Source organism: Hyla sarda, chromosome 1, assembly GCF_029499605.1.
Source record: "Hyla sarda isolate aHylSar1 chromosome 1, aHylSar1.hap1, whole genome shotgun sequence".
In the NCBI taxonomy this organism is placed as follows: domain Eukaryota; kingdom Metazoa; phylum Chordata; class Amphibia; order Anura; family Hylidae; genus Hyla; species Hyla sarda.
Genome location: NC_079189.1, coordinates 384,035,388 through 384,058,250, shown reverse-complemented (window position 1 = coordinate 384,058,250; position 22,863 = coordinate 384,035,388). Strand labels below are relative to the sequence as shown.

Sequence of the window (22,863 nt, the reverse complement as noted above, 5' to 3'; positions counted from 1 at the left end):
ATATCCCCCATCTATCCACACTGTGTACTTTCCTCTTCAGCACCTTCCCCATCCATTCATACAGTGTTTCCCCCTCCTCACCATGTTCCCTATCTACCCACACCGTGTACAAACCCCTAAGCATGTCCTCATCCATCCATACCATGCTCCCCCACTACTCAGCATGTCACCTAAATATCTACACTTTGCCCCTTCAGCATTCACCAATCCATCCATACCATGTGCCCTCTTCTCAGCATGTCCCCATCCATCCATACTGTGTTCCCCCTCCATGCACACCCTGCCCCCATTAGCATGTCACCTATTTAACCACACTAACCCCCCCCCCACCTTAGCATGACCCCCTCAGCATTTAAATAAATTACTCTGGGTATGGGTCAGAATGAGCATTTTGCAGTGCTCTTTGAGCAATAAGCCGCTATATAAAAAATCTTAATTTCCTAGCTTAAAGGGGTATTCTGACTTATGATTTTTTTGTTAACATGCTTAGCTTGATGAAAAACATGGCTCAGGTTGGGGCAAAGCATGAAAAAAAACTTATACTTACTTTCCGTTCCTCAAGAGCTGGTTCCATCGCACAACACTTACACAACACAAACACAACACTGTGTTTGGGGTCATTGCCCACTCAGCCAATCAGTGGCTGAGGCATCACACCACTGCGGCCACTGATTGGTTGAAAGGGCAATGCACATGGCAGAACGCAGCTCTAGGAAAATGAGAGTGGTGAAAGCAAGGAAGGTTAGTATAGGATTTTCTTTATGTTTTGCACCAGCCTAAGTACACTGATCAGGCTGATGTGCCTTCATGTGATCACTAGATTAATGTATGCTACATTATAATAATATGCCAATTCATTTATTATTATACAGTAAAAGTAGTTTAAGATCTAATCCTTCAATAAAGAGTAGTTATTGACCAGCTCCCTTTCCAAAGAGTAGCTTATTAAATATATAGGGTTCGGCATTATGTAGCTCTCGCATCCTGAATTAAATGAACCCATATACATCTACCTTCACTTTGCTCCTTAAAATGGTAGCAGGGTTGCCAAACTGATCTTATCTTAAAATCCCGGACAAATAAAATTGTTACGGACAGACTGGAAAAGCATAATAAACTGATAAGGGACATATGCCCAAAGCTCAGAACATTGATATGAAAACATCCAGACCATTCGCTGTGATCAATGAAATGCTAATGGTTAAAATAACCTGCACAAGTTTTACAGACTGTCTAGTAATTTCTGGCTGGTGGGCAACCCCTTAATGACAAGCACATAGCATCATCACATGGCATCCTGATCTGCATATTTTCTACAGCCTTTGACTGCATGAAGCCAAGTTACAATACAGTAACTTTTTCTCATTTTCCTGCACAGATCCCACACCCGGAAATGTTGCAGTGAAAGTCTTTTCATTCTAGTTTTGTCTTTGACCTTTCCCAGCATTCCATGTGGCCAGAGCCAATATGTCATAAGTCCCATGTTCTCCAGGGATAGCATTACTTTAGTAAATCACTTCCATCTGCTATCCACCTACCCACTGCAGCAAAGCTATGCCCCCTGGAGACCATGAGACTTATGACATATTGTCTCTGAACATATGGAATGCTGGGAAATGTCAAAGTAACCAGTAAAAAAAAAAAAAGACTTACACTACAGCACTTTCACGTGTTGGTCCTGTGCATGAAAATGGCACACAGAGGAAATAAAAGCATATTACACAGTATTATAACTTGCCAAATAGGCTGAAATGTTGCAGATAAAAAATACTGGAATACCCCTGTAAGAAAATGCCATATGCAGTTATAAAACTATAAACAGGCAATATGCTATTCATTTAGGACATAAAAAATATGAAATGATAGGTACTTGGTAATGGCTATTAGAATATAACGTATGCCTCTTGCATATTATTTAATAATTCCTTTATATAAAATTTGTTTTCTGTTAATGTTTGTAAAACCTTTATATAGTTTAAATACATGTGGTTACATTTTAACAGAGCAAACTACAGGAAGAAATGTTAAGATCATACAGGCTGACTTTACCAAAAATAACATATATAAACACATTGAAGAAAGTCTTAAAGGTCTGGAGATTGGAATTCTGGGTAAGACATAGTAATCTGATAATATAGAGTATTTATTTGACTTCTTGAGTGAATGCATAACAATTTCTTTTTAATTATCATTATAATTATTTAGGAACACAAATATTCAATATCTATATAGTTTGTGTAAAAAAGTATTTGCCCCTTTACAAATGGTTGTTCTACCTTTGAGTGTAAAATGTTTCTTCAACCAGATATTTGTCTTTGTTTTTCCTGTTTTATCATGTTTCTTGTTGTTAGGTAAATCATTTTTAAGCTCCTGGACGATTTATTTGAAAGTTATTTTAGCTTGTTGTGACTACTACACTCACATAGTAAAGTTCGATATGTAGAAATGTTTACATCCAACAGAAATATAAAAGTCTTTTCTATTTTATTAAGTGTTTTTATATATCTTTCTTATTTATGAAGAATTTTAGAGGAAGGGTATATCATATCTCATGAATAAGAGGGCTAGATGGAAGCTTGGAAACCCCCTTTAAATTAAATGGGTACTCCACTGACCAGCATGGAACTAAATGTTCCAAACGCTGTTTTCGCTCTGCGGGGGTCAGCCACCCCCCCTCAATGAAAGTCTATCGGGGGGGGGTTGCGTGACGGCTGTCACACCCCCTCCCATAGACTTGCATTTAGGGGGCGTGACCATGACGTCACTAGGGGGCGTCGTCGACCCCCGCAGCACGAAAACAGCATTCGGAACATTTAGTTTCACGCTGGCCAGTGGAGTACCCATTTAAGTTTCAGTTCCTATTTTACTTATGTGTGATATGGATGGCAATTCAATATTTGAGTTATTTGTTTAATTATGTTCCTGTTTTTCGCTATTCTATTTGTTTTACCCATAAAGGACCCAGCATAGTTTGGTATTAAAACACAACAGCCTTGATTTATCAATCTATCTGAAACAAAAACCAGAGCGATTTGTCCATAACAACCAATCATAGCTCAGCTTTCATTCTCCCAGAACTTGTTAATATATGAAAGCTGAACTGTGATTGGTTGTTATGGGAAAACCACTTCAGATCTGCAGTTTCCAATATCACTCAGTTTTTTAAAGTAGTTGTATGGGAGCTTGTTTTAAAGGAGGAATCATATTATTTAATGGAACATTGGGGGGGGGGGCGTTAAAATAAAACAGCACTGCTGCCATTGTTTTTGGGAAACTTGCAGCATTCACTACGAAGTATAAATGAATTACATGATTACAGTGATACCAAATTCATACAGTTTTTTTTATTTGATTTTGTGACGTACAGTTATGTCAGATCTTTGAAATCACCGACAAACTTCCTTTAACTGGCATTAAAGGAAAACTCTCACCAAGTTCACCCACACTAAACCCAATACACTGGGTTATAGTGTGGGTGAACAGGAGTCCATACATGGGTCACTTTCTTATTTAGCTTTTCTTGCCGCTGAGTTGTCGTCCGCTAAAGTTCCGATAAATTTTGGTCCTCCGCTGGCAGCTTTGCTTTGTGTCCCAGAGGAAGAAGCCTTAGACCACCCCCTTGTTCGAATATTAATTTTCCCCTGTCCTGATGATGTGAGAGCTGTGCATTGGGGGAGCGCTCTGTGCAGTGTAACTGCACATGGGCCGGTCCCTCGCAACACCCGGAAGTACCTCTTTCTAAAGTTTCACTACTCCCGACTTCTGGGTGTAGCGAGGGACCAGCGCATGCACAGTTAAACTGCACAGAGCGCTCTCCCGACGCACAGCTTTCACGTCATCAGGTAAAAATTCAGCGCATGCAGACAGCGCACTGTGCTCAGGGGGAAAATGAATATGCGAACAAGGGGGGCGTGCTAAGGCCCCTTCCTCAGGGATCCAAAGCAAGGCTGACGGCTGGGGACCTGCCTTCAGAGCATAAGTGAAGGAACTTTAGCGGACGACAACACTCGGCGGCAAGAAAACCTAAAAAAGTAAGTTACCTTTCATCGGACTCCTGTTCCCCCACACTATAACCCAGTTTATTGGGTTTAGTGTGGGTGAACTTGGTGACAGTTTTCCTTTAATATCTATCATGGAGTGAAGCTCATGAAAGTATGAAAATCATAGGATTGATAGATGTTAAAACATCTCCATTTATTTCGTATTAAGTATAAGTGCCACACACAGAAATACACGCACCTACACACCTTGGCATGATATCACTGAGGTCATTAATGATTGTCTAAGGAATGTTCTATCACGCTCATAGATTGGGCAATGCTGGCAGATCCCATTGCAATTGCCGGCCAATGATGTGCTTGATTGGAGACCGGAGACGCTGCAGCCATGGTAGCACATTTAGACCATCCAGGTTGCTCACAGTAGCACAGGCAACATGTAGCATGGTGGTGTTGTGTTGAAAAACAGCTCCTGGGACACTTCGGAGAAATGGCTGTACCATGGGTTCAATGTCCAAATCAATGTAAAAATGAGATGTAAATGTACCTGAAATAGAGGTGTCTGGCAACCGTACATTATGCCACCTCAAACCATAATTCTGTGAGTAGCACCGATGTGACTTATCCTTCTCAACATTGAAATTGCAACACTAATAAGGACCAGCTGTAAGATCATGGTGTAGAGCAAGTCAGCAATGAAGGCTGGAATGGAACGATGAGTCCTGCTTTTGTCGTAGACACGATGATAGCTCTGAGGGCCACGAGAGCAACACCATGAAGAGAATAAGAATATCATTATAATGCAAATGAAGTGGCTGGGTGCACTCTGGACTTTCCCAAGCCCCGATTTCATTTCATGTCTCCTGTCAGCGACGATTGTGCATGTGCCACCGAGGCCACAGGTGATATGAAGGGAAATCTCTCTGCTTGCGAGAAATTTCTCAGTGGAAGAGAATCAGCACAGAGGAGGAGGGTATTTATTATGAAGATCCAGGCCGGATATAACGGTGCACTCAGGGCTTGGGAATGCCTCTAATGTACCTAGCTGTTTAATTTGCATATTCAGAATACTGGGAGCAACAGGACAAACAGTAAATGTCACTGTCATCAGTGTCACCCGCACTACAAGCCTATACCAACAGGTTAGCATTGAAGGCCTATCCATATTTTGTTTATCGTTATGCAAATCTATTTGTAAAGTTGCTGTATTGAAGCAAGAAAAGTTGTAATCGTGCACATAGAATATAAGGGATTAAAATATACAACAATAGGCCCCACTTTTTGAAGCTTAATGCTGAAAAATAAATATTATAATGAATACATTTCTAATCTATTCTATCTAATCTATTCTATCTAATCTAATCTATTAATTAGTATCAGTATTTTATCATGTAAATTCAAAGTTTTTTACCTTTTTGTTCCATTAGTTAACAATGTTGGAATGCTCCACAGTCCTGATCCTTGCTGTTTTCTTGCTGTTTCAGACAATGATGAGGTACAGTATTTTAAAGGGTAATCCCGAGATCTCAGTTATGCTTCATTGTACAACATTAAAAAAATTCCTACTTGTAAATAATACCTATATTAGAAAATGCCTTTGTATCTAACCCCCCGAAACACACAATCCTACTGCATTGTTCCTTAGTGTTTTCCTTGGTAATGTTCCCAAGTAGTTTTGCCCCTGAGGCTAAGTTTCCACTTGGTTTTTTTCTGGCAGTTTTTGGAAAACTGCCACTGTAGTTTTTGAGGCAAAGTCAGAAGTGGATCCATAAGGGAGGAGAAGTATAAGTCCTTCCTTTATATGTCCTATTCCTTTTGAATACACTTCTGGCTTTGGCTCAAAAACTGCAGTGGCAGTATTCCAAAAACTGCCAGAAAAAAACAAGTGGAAACTTAGCCTAAGGGTGTATTCACTTGCACAAGATTTGAAGCTGCAGATTTGAAGCTTTGTTCAGTCATGTAGTTTACATTGAACTCTGCAGCATAAAATCTGCAGCTTCAAATCCTGTGCATCAAATATGGTCAGGATACTGTACGTGTGTTTGCGCAGTACAGGCTAAGCATACGTAGATCTTTCCCTCTGTTCAGTGAGACTACATGTCTAATCTCGCTGTTTTCACTGAATATGCAATTCAGCTCTTTGTCTTCTGCCCTTCTTCAAGCCATCAGTGCCACTTGGCTGTCTCTGCCTAGTTGCAGCCAAGTGGGCGCAAAGGACTAAGCACTAAAACCACCAATGAGGTTTGTATTATAAGAAATATGAAATATTCATGCATATGACTATGGATATTATGCATATGGCCACAGGTCCATTTAAAAAGTTACTGTAACAGCCTTACTGCTGCACTTGTGCTAGGAGAAACATGTAAGAATAACATGGGATGCACATAGCAAAATGTGCCTGGGAAATTAGGACTTAGGGCTATAGGAGACATTGCCGGTGGTGGTGTTGGGTGTGGGGGGGGGGGGGGGGGGGGTTAGTCGGATTGTGACAAACAGAGCAATTGCCCTGAGACCCTATCCCTAGGGGGCCCTTTGCAGCGGTGTTATGGTACCAGTGGGTGAAGGGTATGAGCATTCTGGCAGCAGCATCCAGCATATAGGAGTGAGCCTCAATGAATTTCGCTGTGAGGCCACTATGTGACGCGCACTTCACATGGCTCTAGTGTGCTTCCTTGACAACCACCCTCCATTTCTATTCAGCAACTCCTTAAACGCTGATCTGTGTTCCATCCTGCTGCTGGTAAAATATTACATAACTCAGCAGTGTAGCTGAAGATGACGGGGAAGGAAGTCAACAGGCTCTATGGAGCCCACTATACACTATGAGTCCTTCTCCTGCCATGAACAACAAGTTGGCCCCCAGCTAGAATTTGAAAAAGTAAGATTAATAATATGTATCTGGGGAACGGGAGGGCCTATCAAGAAACTATACACAGATGTGTGATCAGGGTGCTCTTCGCTATGTAATTATAATGCAATCTAATTTTTTGGGGGGTTGGCCATAAGTCCTGTTAATGGTTAATTGTGTACGCTGATTTTAGGTCACCTCACATAAAGAACGTCAAAAAGTTCCACCCACCCCAAAATGGTATCAATAAAAACTGTATAAATGAAGTATTCCTGTAATTATGAACAGTATAATATATAAATTGCCCCATTTTATGCATTATTTATTTTCTGATTATTTGTGTAATATTCCTGTAAGTGTACTGACCCACAGAATAAAGTTCACATGTCAATTTTACTGCATTTACAGAATTAAATGTTATTTTTTTTTTAAAGACAATAATATTTCACATACAGTACATTTGAGTGTGATGTCCCAATTGTGATGTCACAATCCAAAATTGTGATATTCCAATAGGGCATTGTGATGTCACAATTTGAAATTGTGTTGTCAAAATAGAGCATTGCAGTGGCATAATCTGAAATTATGATGTCACAATGTGGCATTGTGATGTGATAATTGGAGATTTTCCTATCCTAGGTGACGGAAAATATAGATTTTATGAAAGACAGGAGGCGAGCATTATATGCAATAACTTTCTTTACTGAAAACATATAGCAGTATTAATAAAGTTCTTTTTCACTGAATTATAAGAAAAAACTTAGGTAGCAGGTGTATCAGTACAGGTATGCACAGCCGAACATGCTGGTCAAGGTACTGGCCAATGAGCATCCAGCCCAGGTGATATAAGGTCCTGTATGCTAGAGATAGTCCTCTTTCTTTAATAATAGTCAAATAAATCAATAGTAGATAACAGAGTCAAATCCATGAACAGAACTGGAACAACATGCAGAAGAATTCTTCGTCAGGAGAAGATCTAGGAGTGGGATGAAGTCAGCGTTGGAACTGAAGGAAAACTTGGCAAAGATATGTGGCAATAATCCATAGCGTAGAGATGTAGAATAGAGAGGTCCATGCATCCGGAATATTAGTAAGCTGTAACAGAATAAAAATTATTAGAGGGATGGGTTAAGGGAGGGATAATGCTCGCCTCCTGTCTTTCATAAAATCTATATTTTCCGTCACCTAGGATAGGAAAATCTCCAATTTTATATCAAGACAGGAGGCCTCGCATTATATGCAAGTTTAAAGCTATATTGCCATATAAGTATTATCTAACAATATACAAAATAATTATAACAGAGACATGGATACATGAGAATCAGGTCTGAAATAAAAGGATTTAAATGTAGACTCAGAAGACCAATTTGCAGCTTTGAGCAAGTCTGAAAGGGAACCGCCTGACTGAAAGAGTTTGGTAGAGACAGCTCTTCTAGTTGAGTGTGCGCCAAATAAGGAAATATCTATACCAGCTAAAGACATGGTTTGTTTGATCCATCTAGCTAAAGTGGCGGAAGAGACTGGACGATGCGGTTTGCAGTAGGAAACTAGAAGTTGGGCAAAGTTAGGGTGACGTAAAGGTTCAGTTCTGGATTCATAGGTTTGGAGACAACGGACTACACACAGTTTTTCGTTATGAGGAAAAGCGGGATAGAAAACCTGATGTAAATTAGTTTTGGTGCGTCTGGTAACAAAAAATATAACTCCTTGAGGTGAATATTGCCTGCGAGAGATATCTAGGGCTTTGACGTCAGAGACCCGTTTGATAGAAATAATGCAAAGGAGGGAAGTGAGTTTGAAGGATAAGAATTTGAGAGATAAAGACTCATTATCTTCCCAAGAAATGAAAAGATTAAGGAGTAGATTAACGTCCCATGTGGATGTATATTTGGGTAAAGGAGGGCGTCGGAAGCGAATACCCTTTAACAATTTACAAATAATAGGGTGTTTACCTACTGGCATGGAGTTTATGGGAGAGTGATAGAAAGAGATGGTAGAACGGTACAGATTTATGGTGCGGTACGCTTTCCCTGAATCAAAAGAAGATGATAAGTAATTTAAGATGTGAGGAATAGATGCATGAACGGGATCCAGACTCCGTTGACTGCACCAATCAGCCCAAAGTTTCCAGGCTGATCGGTAAGCCTTTCTGGTACCTGGAGCCCAGGCATCTGCCAGGATGTCTCTAACTGATTGAGAAATTTCTGATTCAAATGAGGTTGTCCTGAAATTAGCCAAGCAACCAGAGGGAGTTGATGGGATAAGATCAGAGGATGAGGGTTCCCTAGAGGGTCTAATAATAGGGACGGATGGTGGGGAAGTATCCTGGGATAATCTATCAGTTTCCTGAGAATTTGAGGGAACCACGACTGGGATGGCCACCAGGGGGTGACCAGGACTATGGTTGTTTTCCAAATGGATACTTGTAGAAGGACTCTGGGGATCAGAGCAAATGGAGGGAAAGCGTAAATGGTTTGAGAAGGCCATCTCTGAAGGAAGGCATCTACCCCTAACGCTTCCGGATCGGGTCTCCAACTGAAAAATCGTGGAAGTTGGCAGTTGAGACGGGAAGCGAAGAGATCCAAGTGGAGAGGACCCCAGAGAAGATTCAGTTCTTGAAATATGGAGGGATCCAGCTTCCAATCGCTGGAATCTATGAGATATCTGGAATTCCAGTCCGCTACAATATTGGAGAGACCCGGAAGGTATTCTGCCCTTAAAGTAATATTTCTGTCTAAGCAAAAGTGCCAAAGATTCTTGGCAATGTTGGCAAGAGTCTCCGACTTCGTTCCTCCTAAACGATTTATGTATTGGACAGCAGGAATGTTGTCCAATCGAAGAAGAATACAGCAATTCGAGTAATCCTTCTCAAAACTCTGGAGAGCAAAGAAGCCTGCCAGGAGTTCTAAACAATTGATATGCAATAGAGACTCCGAAGGGGACCACTTGCCTCCTGTAGAAAGGGAGCCGCAACGAGCTCCCCAGCCGTTCAGACTTGCGTCTGATTCCATGACTAAATCTGGGTTGGAATGAAAAATTGTCTTGCCATTCCATTCTTGAATATGCTGAAGCCACCAAAGAAGTTCTTCTTTGGCTTCTGGAGAAAGTAAGACTTCGTCTGAATAAAGTAATCCTTCCCTCAGATGTTGAATCTTTAAACGTTGGAGGGCCCTGTAATGTAATGGGGCTGGAAAGATCGCTTGTATAGAGGAAGAAAGGAGGCCTACTATACGAGCTATGGCTCGTAGGGAGATAAAGTTCTTGTTGAGGAGAGAACGGATTTCTTTCCTTATGGTTCTTAGTTTTTTGGGGGGAAGACTCAGAAGGGTAGAATGGGTATTGATGAGAAAACCTAGGAACTCCAGTTCTTTGGAAGGGGTAAGGACAGATTTGTCGTAATTGATTAAAAAGCCCAAATGGGACAGAAGAGAGAGGGTCCATTCCATATGAATGTAGGCTAAGTGTTGGGAATTGGCCATAATGAGGATGTCGTCCAGATAAATTATTAGACGGACTCCTCGGGAACGAAGAGCGGCCATGACTGGTTTCATCAGTTTGGTGAAACACCAGGGAGCTGAGGAAAGGCCGAAGGGGAGGCAATTGAATTGCCATTTTTTGTTGTTCCATATGAATTGAAGGAATTGTTGGTGCGAGGGGTGGATAGGGACTGTTAAATAAGCATCTTTTAAGTCTATTTTTACTAACCAATCTTCTGGTAGCAATAGATCTCTCAACAGATGGATGCCCTCCATCTTGAAGTGTTGATAACGAACAAAATTGTTCAATATTTTCAAATTTATTACTGGTCTGAAACCTCCATCCTTCTTTTTTACCAGAAATAGGTTGCTGATGAAGCCCGGGGAATTTAGAGGAACTTGAATTATAGCATTTTTTGCGGAAAGTTCTATTATCTCTTGATTTACAAGAATCTGATCTGCATTGGAAAAATGAATTGGATGAGGGAGTTGTTCTTGATAAGGAAGAGAAATGAATTCTATCTGATATCCCTTTACTGTGTTTAGGATCCATAGATCGGATGATATTGTTACCCAGTTTAGGGAAAAAAGAAGGAGACGACCGCCCACTGGAAGAGGGGAAGAAAGAGGAACATACAGTCTTACCTGATGGTCTGGAACGGGTGAAACCTCTTTGTCCTCTCGCTCTCCAAGGACGTCCACGGGTTTGGAAGAAGGGGTTGGGTTGGGTGGTGGGGACGGGATAGGAGGGTCTATCTTGCTGATAGGATCCTCTTTGTTGAGGTCTATAATGGGGGCCACGGCCGGAAAAACGGCCTCGACTTTTTCCGGCCCTGGAGAAAACCTTGCTGGAAAAGACCTTCTTCAGAGAAGATTGGGCCTTGTCCAGGGAAGAAAATAAACCTACATACTTGGAGATTTCTTTTATGAATTGTTCACCAAAAAGGGAACTTTCATTAGGAGACTGGGGGCTTGAAGAGGCTAAATGGGTTAGCTGGGGGTCTAACTTCATTAGAATTGCTCTTTTCCTCTCCGTGCAAAAGGAATGGTTAACATTTCCAAAGGTGCACATGGCCCTTTGGGCCCAACCTCTGATGGTAGGGACATTGATGGGTTTACCAGAATTATATGCTTCCTCTGAAATGTCCAATATTTTGGCAAGGGGACCTAAAAGGTCCAAAAATTTATCCTGACACAGCTTAAAGCTGCGGTCAATGCCCTTTTTTGGGTTTTTACCTGATTTTTGGAGGTATTTTATAAGGATCGGGTCAAGCTCAGGTGTATGAGCTGCGGTCAAAGAGATAATAGGTCTTGTGCATTCAGCCTTTAGTTTATTACGGGTCTTATTATCTAAACCCTTTTTTATCCAATATTCAATAAATTTTTCAACTGAAGAATTAGGTGTCCATTCACCCGATCTGGGGTGTGAAATTTGGGATGGATCAAAAAATGGAACACCTTTACTATCTAGAATACCTTCCTCTCCAGTAGAGGAGTCTTCCATATGGAATTCATTATCATCATCATCACCCTCCACTTCGTCTGGTAAGTAGGAGGGGTCATTATAGTCTGAATCGACTGATTTATCCGATTCATTATTGTCAGAGTCCTCATTGTAATTAGTGTGATCAGGTTGAAATGAGGCTTTTTTAACCCGCTTGCTTGTTTGCTCCTCACGGGTAGAGGGTCCTGGATGTGAGGTATACACACCATCATCATAGCCGTCATTCTGGGACTGGCTTTCAATATAGTCCTGACCTTCAACCTCAAAAGAGGGTTTTTTATGTTTGGGATTAGGAAGGTCGTTCGTATTAATATGCCTCTTTTTTGAGAGACTCTTTCTGACAAGAACATTAGATTGATGCGTTTTGTGGGACATCATTTGAGAAACGGTCATAGCGACCGATTTGGCCATGGATTCATGCATGGCAGTCATGGCATTATTAACAGCGGTCTGGACTGACCTGGAGACAGATTGGTCGACCAGTTGTTGAATATGGTCTTCTGACATATTACTAGGTTGATTTTGTCCAGAAGACATGATGGGTATTACTACTATTAATTATATATATATATAAGTTAGTCAGAAATATGTATAAATGTATTAACTATGACTAAAACTAATTTCAATATTAATGCAGGCTCAAATATTTTTTACCACAGGACTAACAGTATATGAATTAAATGGAGTTGGAGAAAAAACCTGACTGGAATGTCCTTAAAAGAACACTTATAGTACAGTCCGGTAACAATGGATAGAATTGGTTAGGTTTCTGGCGTGTGACAGGAATTACAGCGCTGAATGACGGAGGTCCGCTCTGACAGGGAGAGGAGCGCGTCTGTCAGGGCGGGAGGCGGGGACTGCCAGTGATCACCACTGGCAAGTCTCGCAAGAGCCGAGATTACGCGCGTGTTAGATAGAGCAGGAGAAAGCGCGCATATACAGGATAGAAGGAGCGTCGGAGTAGAAGATGAAGGTAACAGGGGGTTAAAAACGAGGTTAATAGCCCACCGGAGGATGAAGAGTTGGTTTGAGGTGAGAGAACACTCTGTTGGAAAAAAAGGGGTTTAAGTATTTTTTGTTTTATATACAACCGGAATATAGCTGAGGATGAATATCAGAAGGAGGACCAGAATATATATGGAAAGAACTATACAAGTATTACATTATAAGACAATAAACTGATATGAACTACTTATCTGCGGAGCAGTAAAGAAAGAGGACTATCTCTAGCATACAGGACCTTATATCACCTGGGCTGGATGCTCATTGGCCAGTACCTTGACCAGCATGTTCGGCTGTGCATACCTGTACTGATACACCTGCTACCTAAGTTTTTTCTTATAATTCAGTGAAAAAGAACTTTATTAATACTGCTATATGTTTTCAGTAAAGAAAGTTATTGCATATAATGCGAGGCCTCCTGTCTTGATATAAAATTCAAAATTGTGGTGTCAGAATGGAGCATTGTAATGTCACAATGCAGATTGTAATGTCTCAATGCAATATTGTGAATCCAAAAATCTGAAATTGTGACATCACAGTATAGCGTTGTGATGTGCCAGTGGGACATTGTAATGTCACATTCTGGAACTATGTTGTCAAAATAGGGCATTGTAATGTCACAATCCAAAACTGTGACATCATAATGGGGCATTTTAATATGATAAACTGAAATTGTGATGTCACATTGGGGTTTTCTTACTTTGTTGGGGGATTTCACTAGCAGTCCTTGGTAAGGCTTAAGAAGACCCACACTTGTTGTTTGTGTCAACACATTGCTTGTTATTTGTACAATTGTGTTGCAATAATGACAACGCATGTTTTCTTTACTTGCTAGGTGTTGTCCCCTCTCTGATCAGATATTGATGCCTATCATAAGGATAGGCCATTAGCTAAAAAGTCAAAAAGTCCCAGAGAACCTCTGTACTATGTATTGTTTGCCACAATATACTGCTCTCTGGTAACAGGAAGCATGTGTAGAGGGAGCCCTAATAAAATGTACATTTATATATATATTTTTTTATTTTAATTTTATTTTTTTTAAGGAATGTTAAAGGGATACGCCACTGGAAATCTTTTTTTTTTTTTTATCATTTTTTTTTTCTGGTGCCAGAAAATTAAACAGGTTTGTAAATTACTTCTGATAAAAAAAAATCTTAATCCTTCCAGTACTTATCAGCTGCTGTATACTACAGAGGAAGTTCTTTTCTTTTTGAATTTCCTTTCTGTCTGACCACAGTGCTCTCTGCTGACACCTCTGTCCATTTTAGGAAATGTCCAGAGCAGGAGCAAATCCCCATAGCAAACCTTTCCTGCTCTGGACAGTTCCTGACATGGACAGACGTGTCAGCAGAGAGCACTGTGCTTGTGACAGAAAGGAAATTCAAAAAGAAAAGAACTTCCTGTGGATTATACAGCAGCTGATAAGCACTGGAAGGGTTAAGATTTTTTAATAGAAGTAATTTACAAATCTGTTTAACTTTCTGGCACCATTTTATTTAAAAAAAAATGTTTTCTAGTGGAGTACCCCTTTAAATGCTGCATCTGTTCATCTAATAAAGTATAAAGGGCAAAATGTAGTATGGGACATACATGGAACATGTAGTATGGGACAGGAATGACCAATAAAATTACGCTATACTTTTCTGTCTCTCATGTAGAATCTCATTAATTGCAATGTCGTCTCGGTTGTTAAGGTACGTATGAATAATATTATGAATAATATATATTTTTTAATTTCTGCATCTATTAAGTTTGTTGACGTTAAATTAGAACAACATTGCTATTAAATTGCTAAAAATGTAATTAAAAAAGCATATTGCCGAATGACACTGAATCCATTACAAAATATTTTCCTTTTCCTCTCTTTTTCCCTGGTTTGTCTTTACGTCTAGTGTTAATTCAATAGTTTTGGTGGATCGGATACAGTACATGTAGTAAATCCCTTAGAGATTCTGTTCCATGTTGACAGGATAGCATCAAATAGTCGCTACATATTTTTTGGGCTAATTATGCTGCACAATTCCTATTCTATAACATAATAAAGGTTCTGTGTTGATGCAGGACTGGTACTATATGGATCTAGTAAAAAGACATTTACTTTGTACCATGGCATGTTACCCCACTGGAAGTAGTCATTAGAATATGGGTATAGTGCGGATGAAGGATTACAGTCGGCAACAATCCTTGAGGCGGACTGTGGCATTTTTAACAATGTTCAGATAGTATCAAGGAGTCTGTTGTGTGCCAAGAAAACATTCTATACACCATTGTACCACTATTCTGCACAATTAACACATGGCCCAGTGGATCCTTGGATGCATGTGGCTTAAACAAAATTCTGAAAATTCTCTAGTCTACAGTCTCCTATTGTAGCCCATCTCCTTCAAAATTCAATATTGTGTGGAGTGAACCCTACCCATTCTCCTCTGACCTTCTTCACTAAGAAAAGATTTTCTCCCAAAGATCTGAAGCTGGTGCCGCATTGGCATCACTGGGTGCTTTTTTTCATCTTAACTCAAGAGGATGTTTGTGAATGAAAATCACTTGTCTGGCACCGAGAAGCATTCCTTGGTCAAAATGACACTGTCACTCTCAATCACGACTCAAGTAGTAGCTGAACCAAAACTGCTGGAAGATAATGACACATGAGATCTGGAAAGAGGGTACATATGTGTTTGCAGACCTTGAGGCCTCTATAGGAATGGCACCAAGCAGACAAGGAAGTGAAGTCTAAATAGTCCTGATAAGTAGACAGGTTGAGACTACCTAAAAATAAAAAAAATTAATAGTTGATCAAATAGGGCAGAACATGGTAGAATTAGACGATAGAAGCACAGTGAGGTTATCCGGAAGACTCAAGTTTAACCCCTTAAGGACGGACCCATTTTTTTTACCTCAATGACCAGGCTCTTTTTTTTTTATTTGACATATATCTCTTTAAATGGTAGAAACGTTAGAACGCTTTTTCTGAGCAGAGCGATTCTGAGATAGTTTTTTATGACATATTGTACTTTATGTAAGTGGTGCATTTTTGTTGACACATGCAGCATTTTTTGTGAAAAACCGCAAAATATTGTGAAAAACTGGAAAATTTCTGGTGTTTTTTTTTTTATGGTGTACACTGTGCGGTAAAAGTGATGTTATATTTATTCTGTGGGTCAGTATGATTATGGCGATACCCATTTTATATAGGTAAAATAGACAGGTGGATCGGCACTACTCTGTCTGTAAGCTTAGGACTCGTGGAAAATGGGTAACTGGTTGGGCTGCTTCTGTGAAACCTTGGTGGTGCTCTGACTGAACGTGAAACAGTAGTCTTGTAACAGTAGAATAAGAAAGAAGTCGGCGACTCACCGGAGCTGATTTTCAAGCAGTTTCTTCTTTATTGGTACTCACATGCATGGGGAGAGAAAAGACGTACAAGGGGTACAGCTGTCTGGCTACGGGACCGTTTCACATGTTCTACATGCTTCGTCTGGCCTCATGTAGAACGAAGCATGTAGAACATGTGAAACGGTCCCGTAGCCAGACAGCTGTACCCCTTGTACGTCTTTTCTCTCCCCATGCATGTGAGTACCAATAAAGAAGAAACTGCTTGAAAATCAGCTCCGGTGAGTCGCCGACTTCTTTCTTATTCTACTGTTACAAGACTCCCATTTTATATAGCTTTCTATGTTCTTTTTCCTTTTCCGAGCAAAATTCTTTTTCTGCCATTCATTTTCCAACAGCCATAACTTTTTAATTTTTCATCCGACGCAATTGAGTAAGGGCTTATTTTTTGTGGGATGAGGTGTACTTTCTATTTGTACCAAAATTGGCGAATTTTGCACTTTGATGTTTTTTTTTACGGCGTTCACCGTGCAGGATAATTTAAATTATAGTTTTATAGTACATGTGATTACGGACGTGGCAATACCTATTTTGTATATGATTTGTGTTTTTGATCTTTTTTAGTGATAATACAGGGCTTTTATTGGGAAAGGGGCATTTCTTCATTTTTTTTTTTTACACTTCATACTTTTATTGAAGAACTTTTTTTTAATTTTTTTTAATACTTTTTACAGGTTATACTATGCTGCAATACATTTGTACTGCAGCACAGTATGACCTGATGAGCTGCACACAGCACAGCCTGTGCGATCCAGCCTCTGGCTGGATCTCACAGGCTTCCGTAGCAGGCAGACAGGAGGTCATGATCTGACCTCCTGCTGCCGTAGCAACCAACGGCAACCCTCGATGGTATCGCGCTGCTGCCGTTGGAGAACAGGGGGACAGCACTCCCCCTGTCAATACCATAGATGCCGTGATCCGATGCGATCACGGCTCCGGCAGCTGCGGCGGGACTCCGGCTGTGATTAACAGCCAGGTCCCGTCGCCGATCTCCTGTGCTGCCCGCGGAAGTGCTGGAGATCGCTATGAAGTATGCATATGTCCAAATGCGTGAACCTGTCGGATGCTTGGACGTATGCATACGTCCTATAGCAGGAAGGGGTTAAAGAGTGTAAGACATAATGGCTTATGTCACAAAGATGGCACAGTGAAACATTAGTTACATAGTATGGTTGGAAAAAGATATATGTCCATCAAGTTCAACCAAGGAGGCGAAGGGAAGAGGTATGGGTGAATGTAGGGGAAGGGGAATTCTATATTTCTACATATGCATTAATGTTATGTTCCAGCTGTGACCAGTTCCTGAGGTAGACTGTTCCATAAATTCACAGTTAGTGTGGTAAAGAAGGCTTGTCACCCCTTGAGACTAAACCTTTTGTTATCCAGATGGAGGGAGTGCCTTTTTGAAGGGGTTTTAACTGGAACAGTTTTTTATGTAGTTAAATAAGTTGATCACATCCCCCCATTTTGTGTTTTTGTTTTTTCCTCCTCCCCTTCTACAAATTTCCATTCACAGACCCATGTGAGGGCTTGTTTTTTGCATGACCAATTGTAGTTTGTAATTACATCACTTTACCATAAAATGTATGGCAAACCCACCAAAATCGTATTTGTGTGAGGAAATTGAAAAGAAAACTGAAATTTTGCACATTTTGGTGAGTTTTGTTTTTATGGTGTACAATTTACGGTAAAATATTGTAGGTCGATATGAATAAAATGATACCCATGTTTACATACTTTTCTATTATTGTACTGCTTGTACAACTTAAACGCCTATAACTTTTCCAAATAACTGGCAATGTGAGGGCTCATTTTTTTGCGCTGTGATCTTTTTTTGGTACCACTTTTGCGTATATGTGAGTATTTAATCGCATTTTATTATTTTTTTTAGAATGTGATCAAAACACAGAAAATCTTTTTTTTTGTTTACGCCATTCACCGAATGGAATCATTTACAGTATTCTATACAGTAGAAAAGTGCCACGCCGTCGGCCCTGTGGTCACCGGTAATCAGACCCAAAGCGAACATGCTCCGGGGACTGATTACAAACAGGGTGCCGTGTGCAACATCACGGGGGTCCCCAGCAGCGGTACTCCCGCGATCAGGCATCTTATCCCCTATCCTTTGTCTAAGCACTGGAGTACCCCTTTAAATATGGATACATCGCCCTGTCTTCCATATACAGCCTTTTAAATGGTTTCAATCTATATTACAAACTGCTACTAATAGTAGTTGTCTGTATTAATCCTCTATTTCTATGTTGGTTTGCTGTGACGGTTGCATGGTGCCTGTTCAGATTGCTAACTGCTTTCATGTTTATTGTATAAAATGTTTTATCACAAAAAAAAATAAACAAACAAATAAATGAATAAATAAACAAATAAATTATAAATAAACATCACATTTATAAATGTAGATATACATTTGCACCCAATGCAATATATTTTCTTTAGAAACTATTTCCCCCTACAAACGTGAGAACAATGGGGGAGATTTATCAAAACCTGTCCAGAGGAAAAGTGGCCCAGTTGCCCATAGCAACCAATCAGATTGCTTATTTAATGCAAGCTGAAAGAAAAAATCTGATTGGTTGCTATGGGCAACTAGGCAACTTTTCCTTTTTTGATACATTTCCCCAATTGTTCCTTGCATAGTATACCTAGGAAGAGTTATACCTGTGTGTGATTATAATAACATATAAAAATATAGCTGTAAGCAGCAATACAGGTGTCTAAGCTGCACAGCAGGGGTATAGCATATGATAGCTGTGACCCCTGATGGTGGAGAAGGGGATCGTAGACATGTGTGCCTGTATTCACATTGTTCGTACCATTTATTTAAAAGAAAACTAAGTTTGTAGAATATTGCGCTATCCAATATGGCAGCTAAACCATGTGATCCATGGTGGTACAGAAAGTGATTACGAACATGTGCGATCATTTTCACATTGTTCTGACCAACAATTTCAAAGAAAACTATGTTTGTAGAATATTGCTCAATCCAATATGGCCGCCAAATCTTGTGATCGCATGTGGTACAGAATGGGATCACGAACATGTGTGCTAATTTTCACATTGTTATGACCAGCAGTCTCAGACAAAACTATGTTTGCACAATCCTGCGCGATCCAATATGGCTGCCAAATCTGATGATCAATTGTGGTACAGAAAGTGATCGCGAACATGTGTGTTTTTTTTTACACTGCTCTGATCTGTTATTTTAGAGAAAACTATGTTTGCAGAATATTGCGCAATCCAATATGGACGCCAAATCTGGTGATCAATTGTGGTGTAGAAAGTTATCACAAACATGTGTGCTAATTTTTGCACTGTTCTGACCAGAAATTCAATAGAAAATTGTGTTTGCAGAATATTGCGTAATCCAATATGGCCACCAAATCATGTGATTACATGTGGTATTGAACGTGATTACGAACATGTGTGCTAATTTTCATATTGTTCTTACTAGTAATTTAACAAAAAACTATGTATGCAGCATATTGCGCAATCCCTATGGCCGCCAAATCTGGTGATCAATTGTGGTACAGAAAGTGAGTACTCTACCACTGTTCAAAGAAACATATTTTTAGATTAACAATCTACATATTACACACATTTAAAAAAGTTACATATTATTATTAATGCTATCTAAATCTTATTGGCGAGCGGCGGCCATATTGATTATGCAAATGAGCCAACTTTAAAAACGTTTGAACAGGAAGTTACCATTAACATGTCTGCCAAATTATACGTTATTCTAACAAACGTTTTAAGAGAAGATGTATGTAGAATATTATGCAATCCTATATGGTTTGTGATTAATTGTCTTACTCTTAAAGGGGTACTCCCATGGAAAACTTTTTTTTTTTTTTTAAATGAACTGGTGCCAGAAAGTTAAACAGACTTGTAAATCACTTCTATTAAAAATCTTAATCCTTCCAGTACTTTTTAGGGGCTGTATACTAAAGAGAAATCCAAAAAAGAAATGCATTTCCTCTGATGTCATGACCACAGTTCTCTCTGCTGACCTCTGCTGTCCATTTTAGAAACTGTCCAGAGCAGCATACCTTTGCTATGGGGATTTTCTCCTGCTCTGGACAGTTCCTAAAATGGACAGCAGAGGTCAGCAGAGAGCACTGTGGTCATGACATCAGAGGAAATGCATTTCTTTTTTTGGATTTCTCTTTAGTATGCAGCCCCTAAAAAGTACTGGAAGGATTAAGATTTTTTTAATAGAAGTGATTTACAAATCTGTTCAACTTTCTGGCAACGGTTCATTAAAAAAAAAAAGTTTTCCACGTGAGTACCCCTTTATCATGTTTGGCTTAGTATCTCATTGTGGAAGTCTACAACTGCAGATGGTTTCATAAACAGGTCAGAGGTCAGAGAAGTAAAGTCATAAAACTGACACCTCCTAATAAGACACTGAACACTGAGAACCACTGAATATTGTCACCTAAAACAAGATGGCTGCCAGCTCATGTGACCTATGTCCTTTATGTTAAAAAAAAACCTCAAGCACAATAGAGTATTCTACCATTGTGCAAAGAAACATAAGTTTTTAATTAACAGTGTACATATTACACACATGTAAAAAAAATTGTGCATTAATATTAATGCTATCGAAATGTTATTGGCGAGCGGTGGCCATATTGATTATGCAAATGAAGCAGCTTTAACAACCTTGGTACAGTAGGTAACCATAAACATGTCTGCCAAATTATAAGTTATTCAAATAAACGGTTTCAGAGAAGAAGATGCTTGTAGAATATTGTGCAATTCAATATGGCGGCCACACCATGTGACCAAAAGTCTTATAATTAACAAATCAAACTCTGCACAACAGTGCCACCACATACAGCCATTTATATATCTGTAGCTTTAGTGATTCCAGAGAAGAAGAATTTTGAACATTGTGCAAAATTTTCACAAAAACCAAGATGGTGGCCCTACCATGTGACCTATGACCTTTGTATTACATAAGATTATGTACAACAGCACATGGGTCTACCGCTGCGCAAAGTCACATGTATTTTGGAGTTACAGTGCAGCCGATATAAGCATTTGAAATTTGCAGCGGAATAATAATAATAATCTGAGCAAAACAATAGGTGTCCAGTTCATTGCTTGTCCGCCTAATAATAATAAGGGATTCTAATAGGGATATTTCAGGTGTTTAACCCCTTTATGACAATTGACGCAAATGTACATCACGGTGCCGTGGGACTTAACGCACCATGGCGTACATTTATGCTCCGCCATGACTGCGAGCACCGCAGTGCTGCCATGGTGAATTGATCATCCAGCATGGTGGCCGGAGGTCCCCTCACCTGGCTCTGGCCGTCTCCAGGGGTCTTCTGCTGAGATCGAGCAGACCAGAGCAGAAGATAGCCGATAACACTGATCAGTCCTATGCATAGCACTGAACAATATTAGCAATCAAAGGATTTCTATAAATAGTCCCCTATGGGGGCTATCAAAGTGTAAACATGAAAGTAAAAAAATTTTTAAAAATCCCCTTCTGCAATAAAAATTTTAAATGTCAATTTTTCCCATTTTAGCCCCATAAAGTGTAAAAAAATAAATAAATGTATACACATATTTGGTATTGCCGCGTGCATGAATGTCCGAACTATTAAAATATAATGTAATTGATCCCGTACGCATAATTGCTGCTTTTTTTGTCACATTTTATTTAAAAAAAATTATAAAACAATTTATAAAAGTTTTATATACACAAATGTGCCATCAATAAAAAGTACAGATCATGGCGCAAAAAATGAGTCCTCATACGGAAAAATGAAAAAGTTATAGGTTGTCAAAATAGAAGGATTTTAAACGTACTAATTTGGTTAAAAAGTTTGCCATTTTTTTTAAGCGTGAAAACGAAACCTTCCAAAATTTGCTAAATTGTGGTTTTCTTTTTAATTTCCCCACACAAATAGTATTTTTTTTGGTTGCGCCATACATTTTATGGTAAGGTGAGTGATTTCATTACGCAGGACAACTGGTCGCGCAAAAAACAAGCCCTCATACTAGTCTGTGGAAGAAAATATAAAAGACTTATGATTTTTAGAAGACGAGGAGGAAAAAACGAAAATGCTTAAATAAGATTGGCCTGGTCCTTAAGGTCAAAATGGAATTGGTCCTTAAAGGGGTACTCCGGTGAAAACCTTTTTTCTTTTAAATCAACTGGTGGCAGAAAGTTAAACATATTTGTAAATTACTTCTATTAAAAAAATCTTAATCCTTACAGTACTTATTAGCTGCTGAATGCTACAGAGGAAATTCCTTTCTTTTTGGAACACTGATGACATCACGAACACAGTTCTCTCTGCTGACATCTCTGTCCATTTTAGCAACCATGCATAGCAGATGTATGCTAAGGGCAGCATGGTTGCTCAGTGGTTAGCACTGCTGCCATGCAATGCTGGGGACTTGGGTTCAAATCCCACTAAGGACAACAATAAATAAAGCTTTATTATTATTATAATAACGTAAGCAGAGAGAACTGTGGTCGTGATGTCATCAGAGAGCATTCCAAAAAGAAAAGAATTTCCTCTGTAGTATTCAGCAGCTAATAAGTACTGGAAGGATTAAGATTTTTTAATAGAAGTAATTTACAAATATGTTTAACTTTCT

At 39.5% G+C, this 22,863-nt stretch overlaps 1 protein-coding gene across 1 annotated transcript in view; it reads left to right on the top strand.

Moving 5' to 3' along the window:
- Positions 1-22,863, top strand: part of HSD17B3 (hydroxysteroid 17-beta dehydrogenase 3) — a 105,779-nt gene that overhangs the window by 37,086 nt on the left and 45,830 nt on the right. The window contains exons 4-6 of the mRNA XM_056524932.1: positions 2,004-2,111; positions 5,426-5,493; positions 14,490-14,525. Coding sequence (XP_056380907.1) covers positions 2,004-2,111; positions 5,426-5,493; positions 14,490-14,525 — 212 coding nt within the window. The remainder of the gene's footprint in view (positions 1-2,003; positions 2,112-5,425; positions 5,494-14,489; positions 14,526-22,863) is intronic.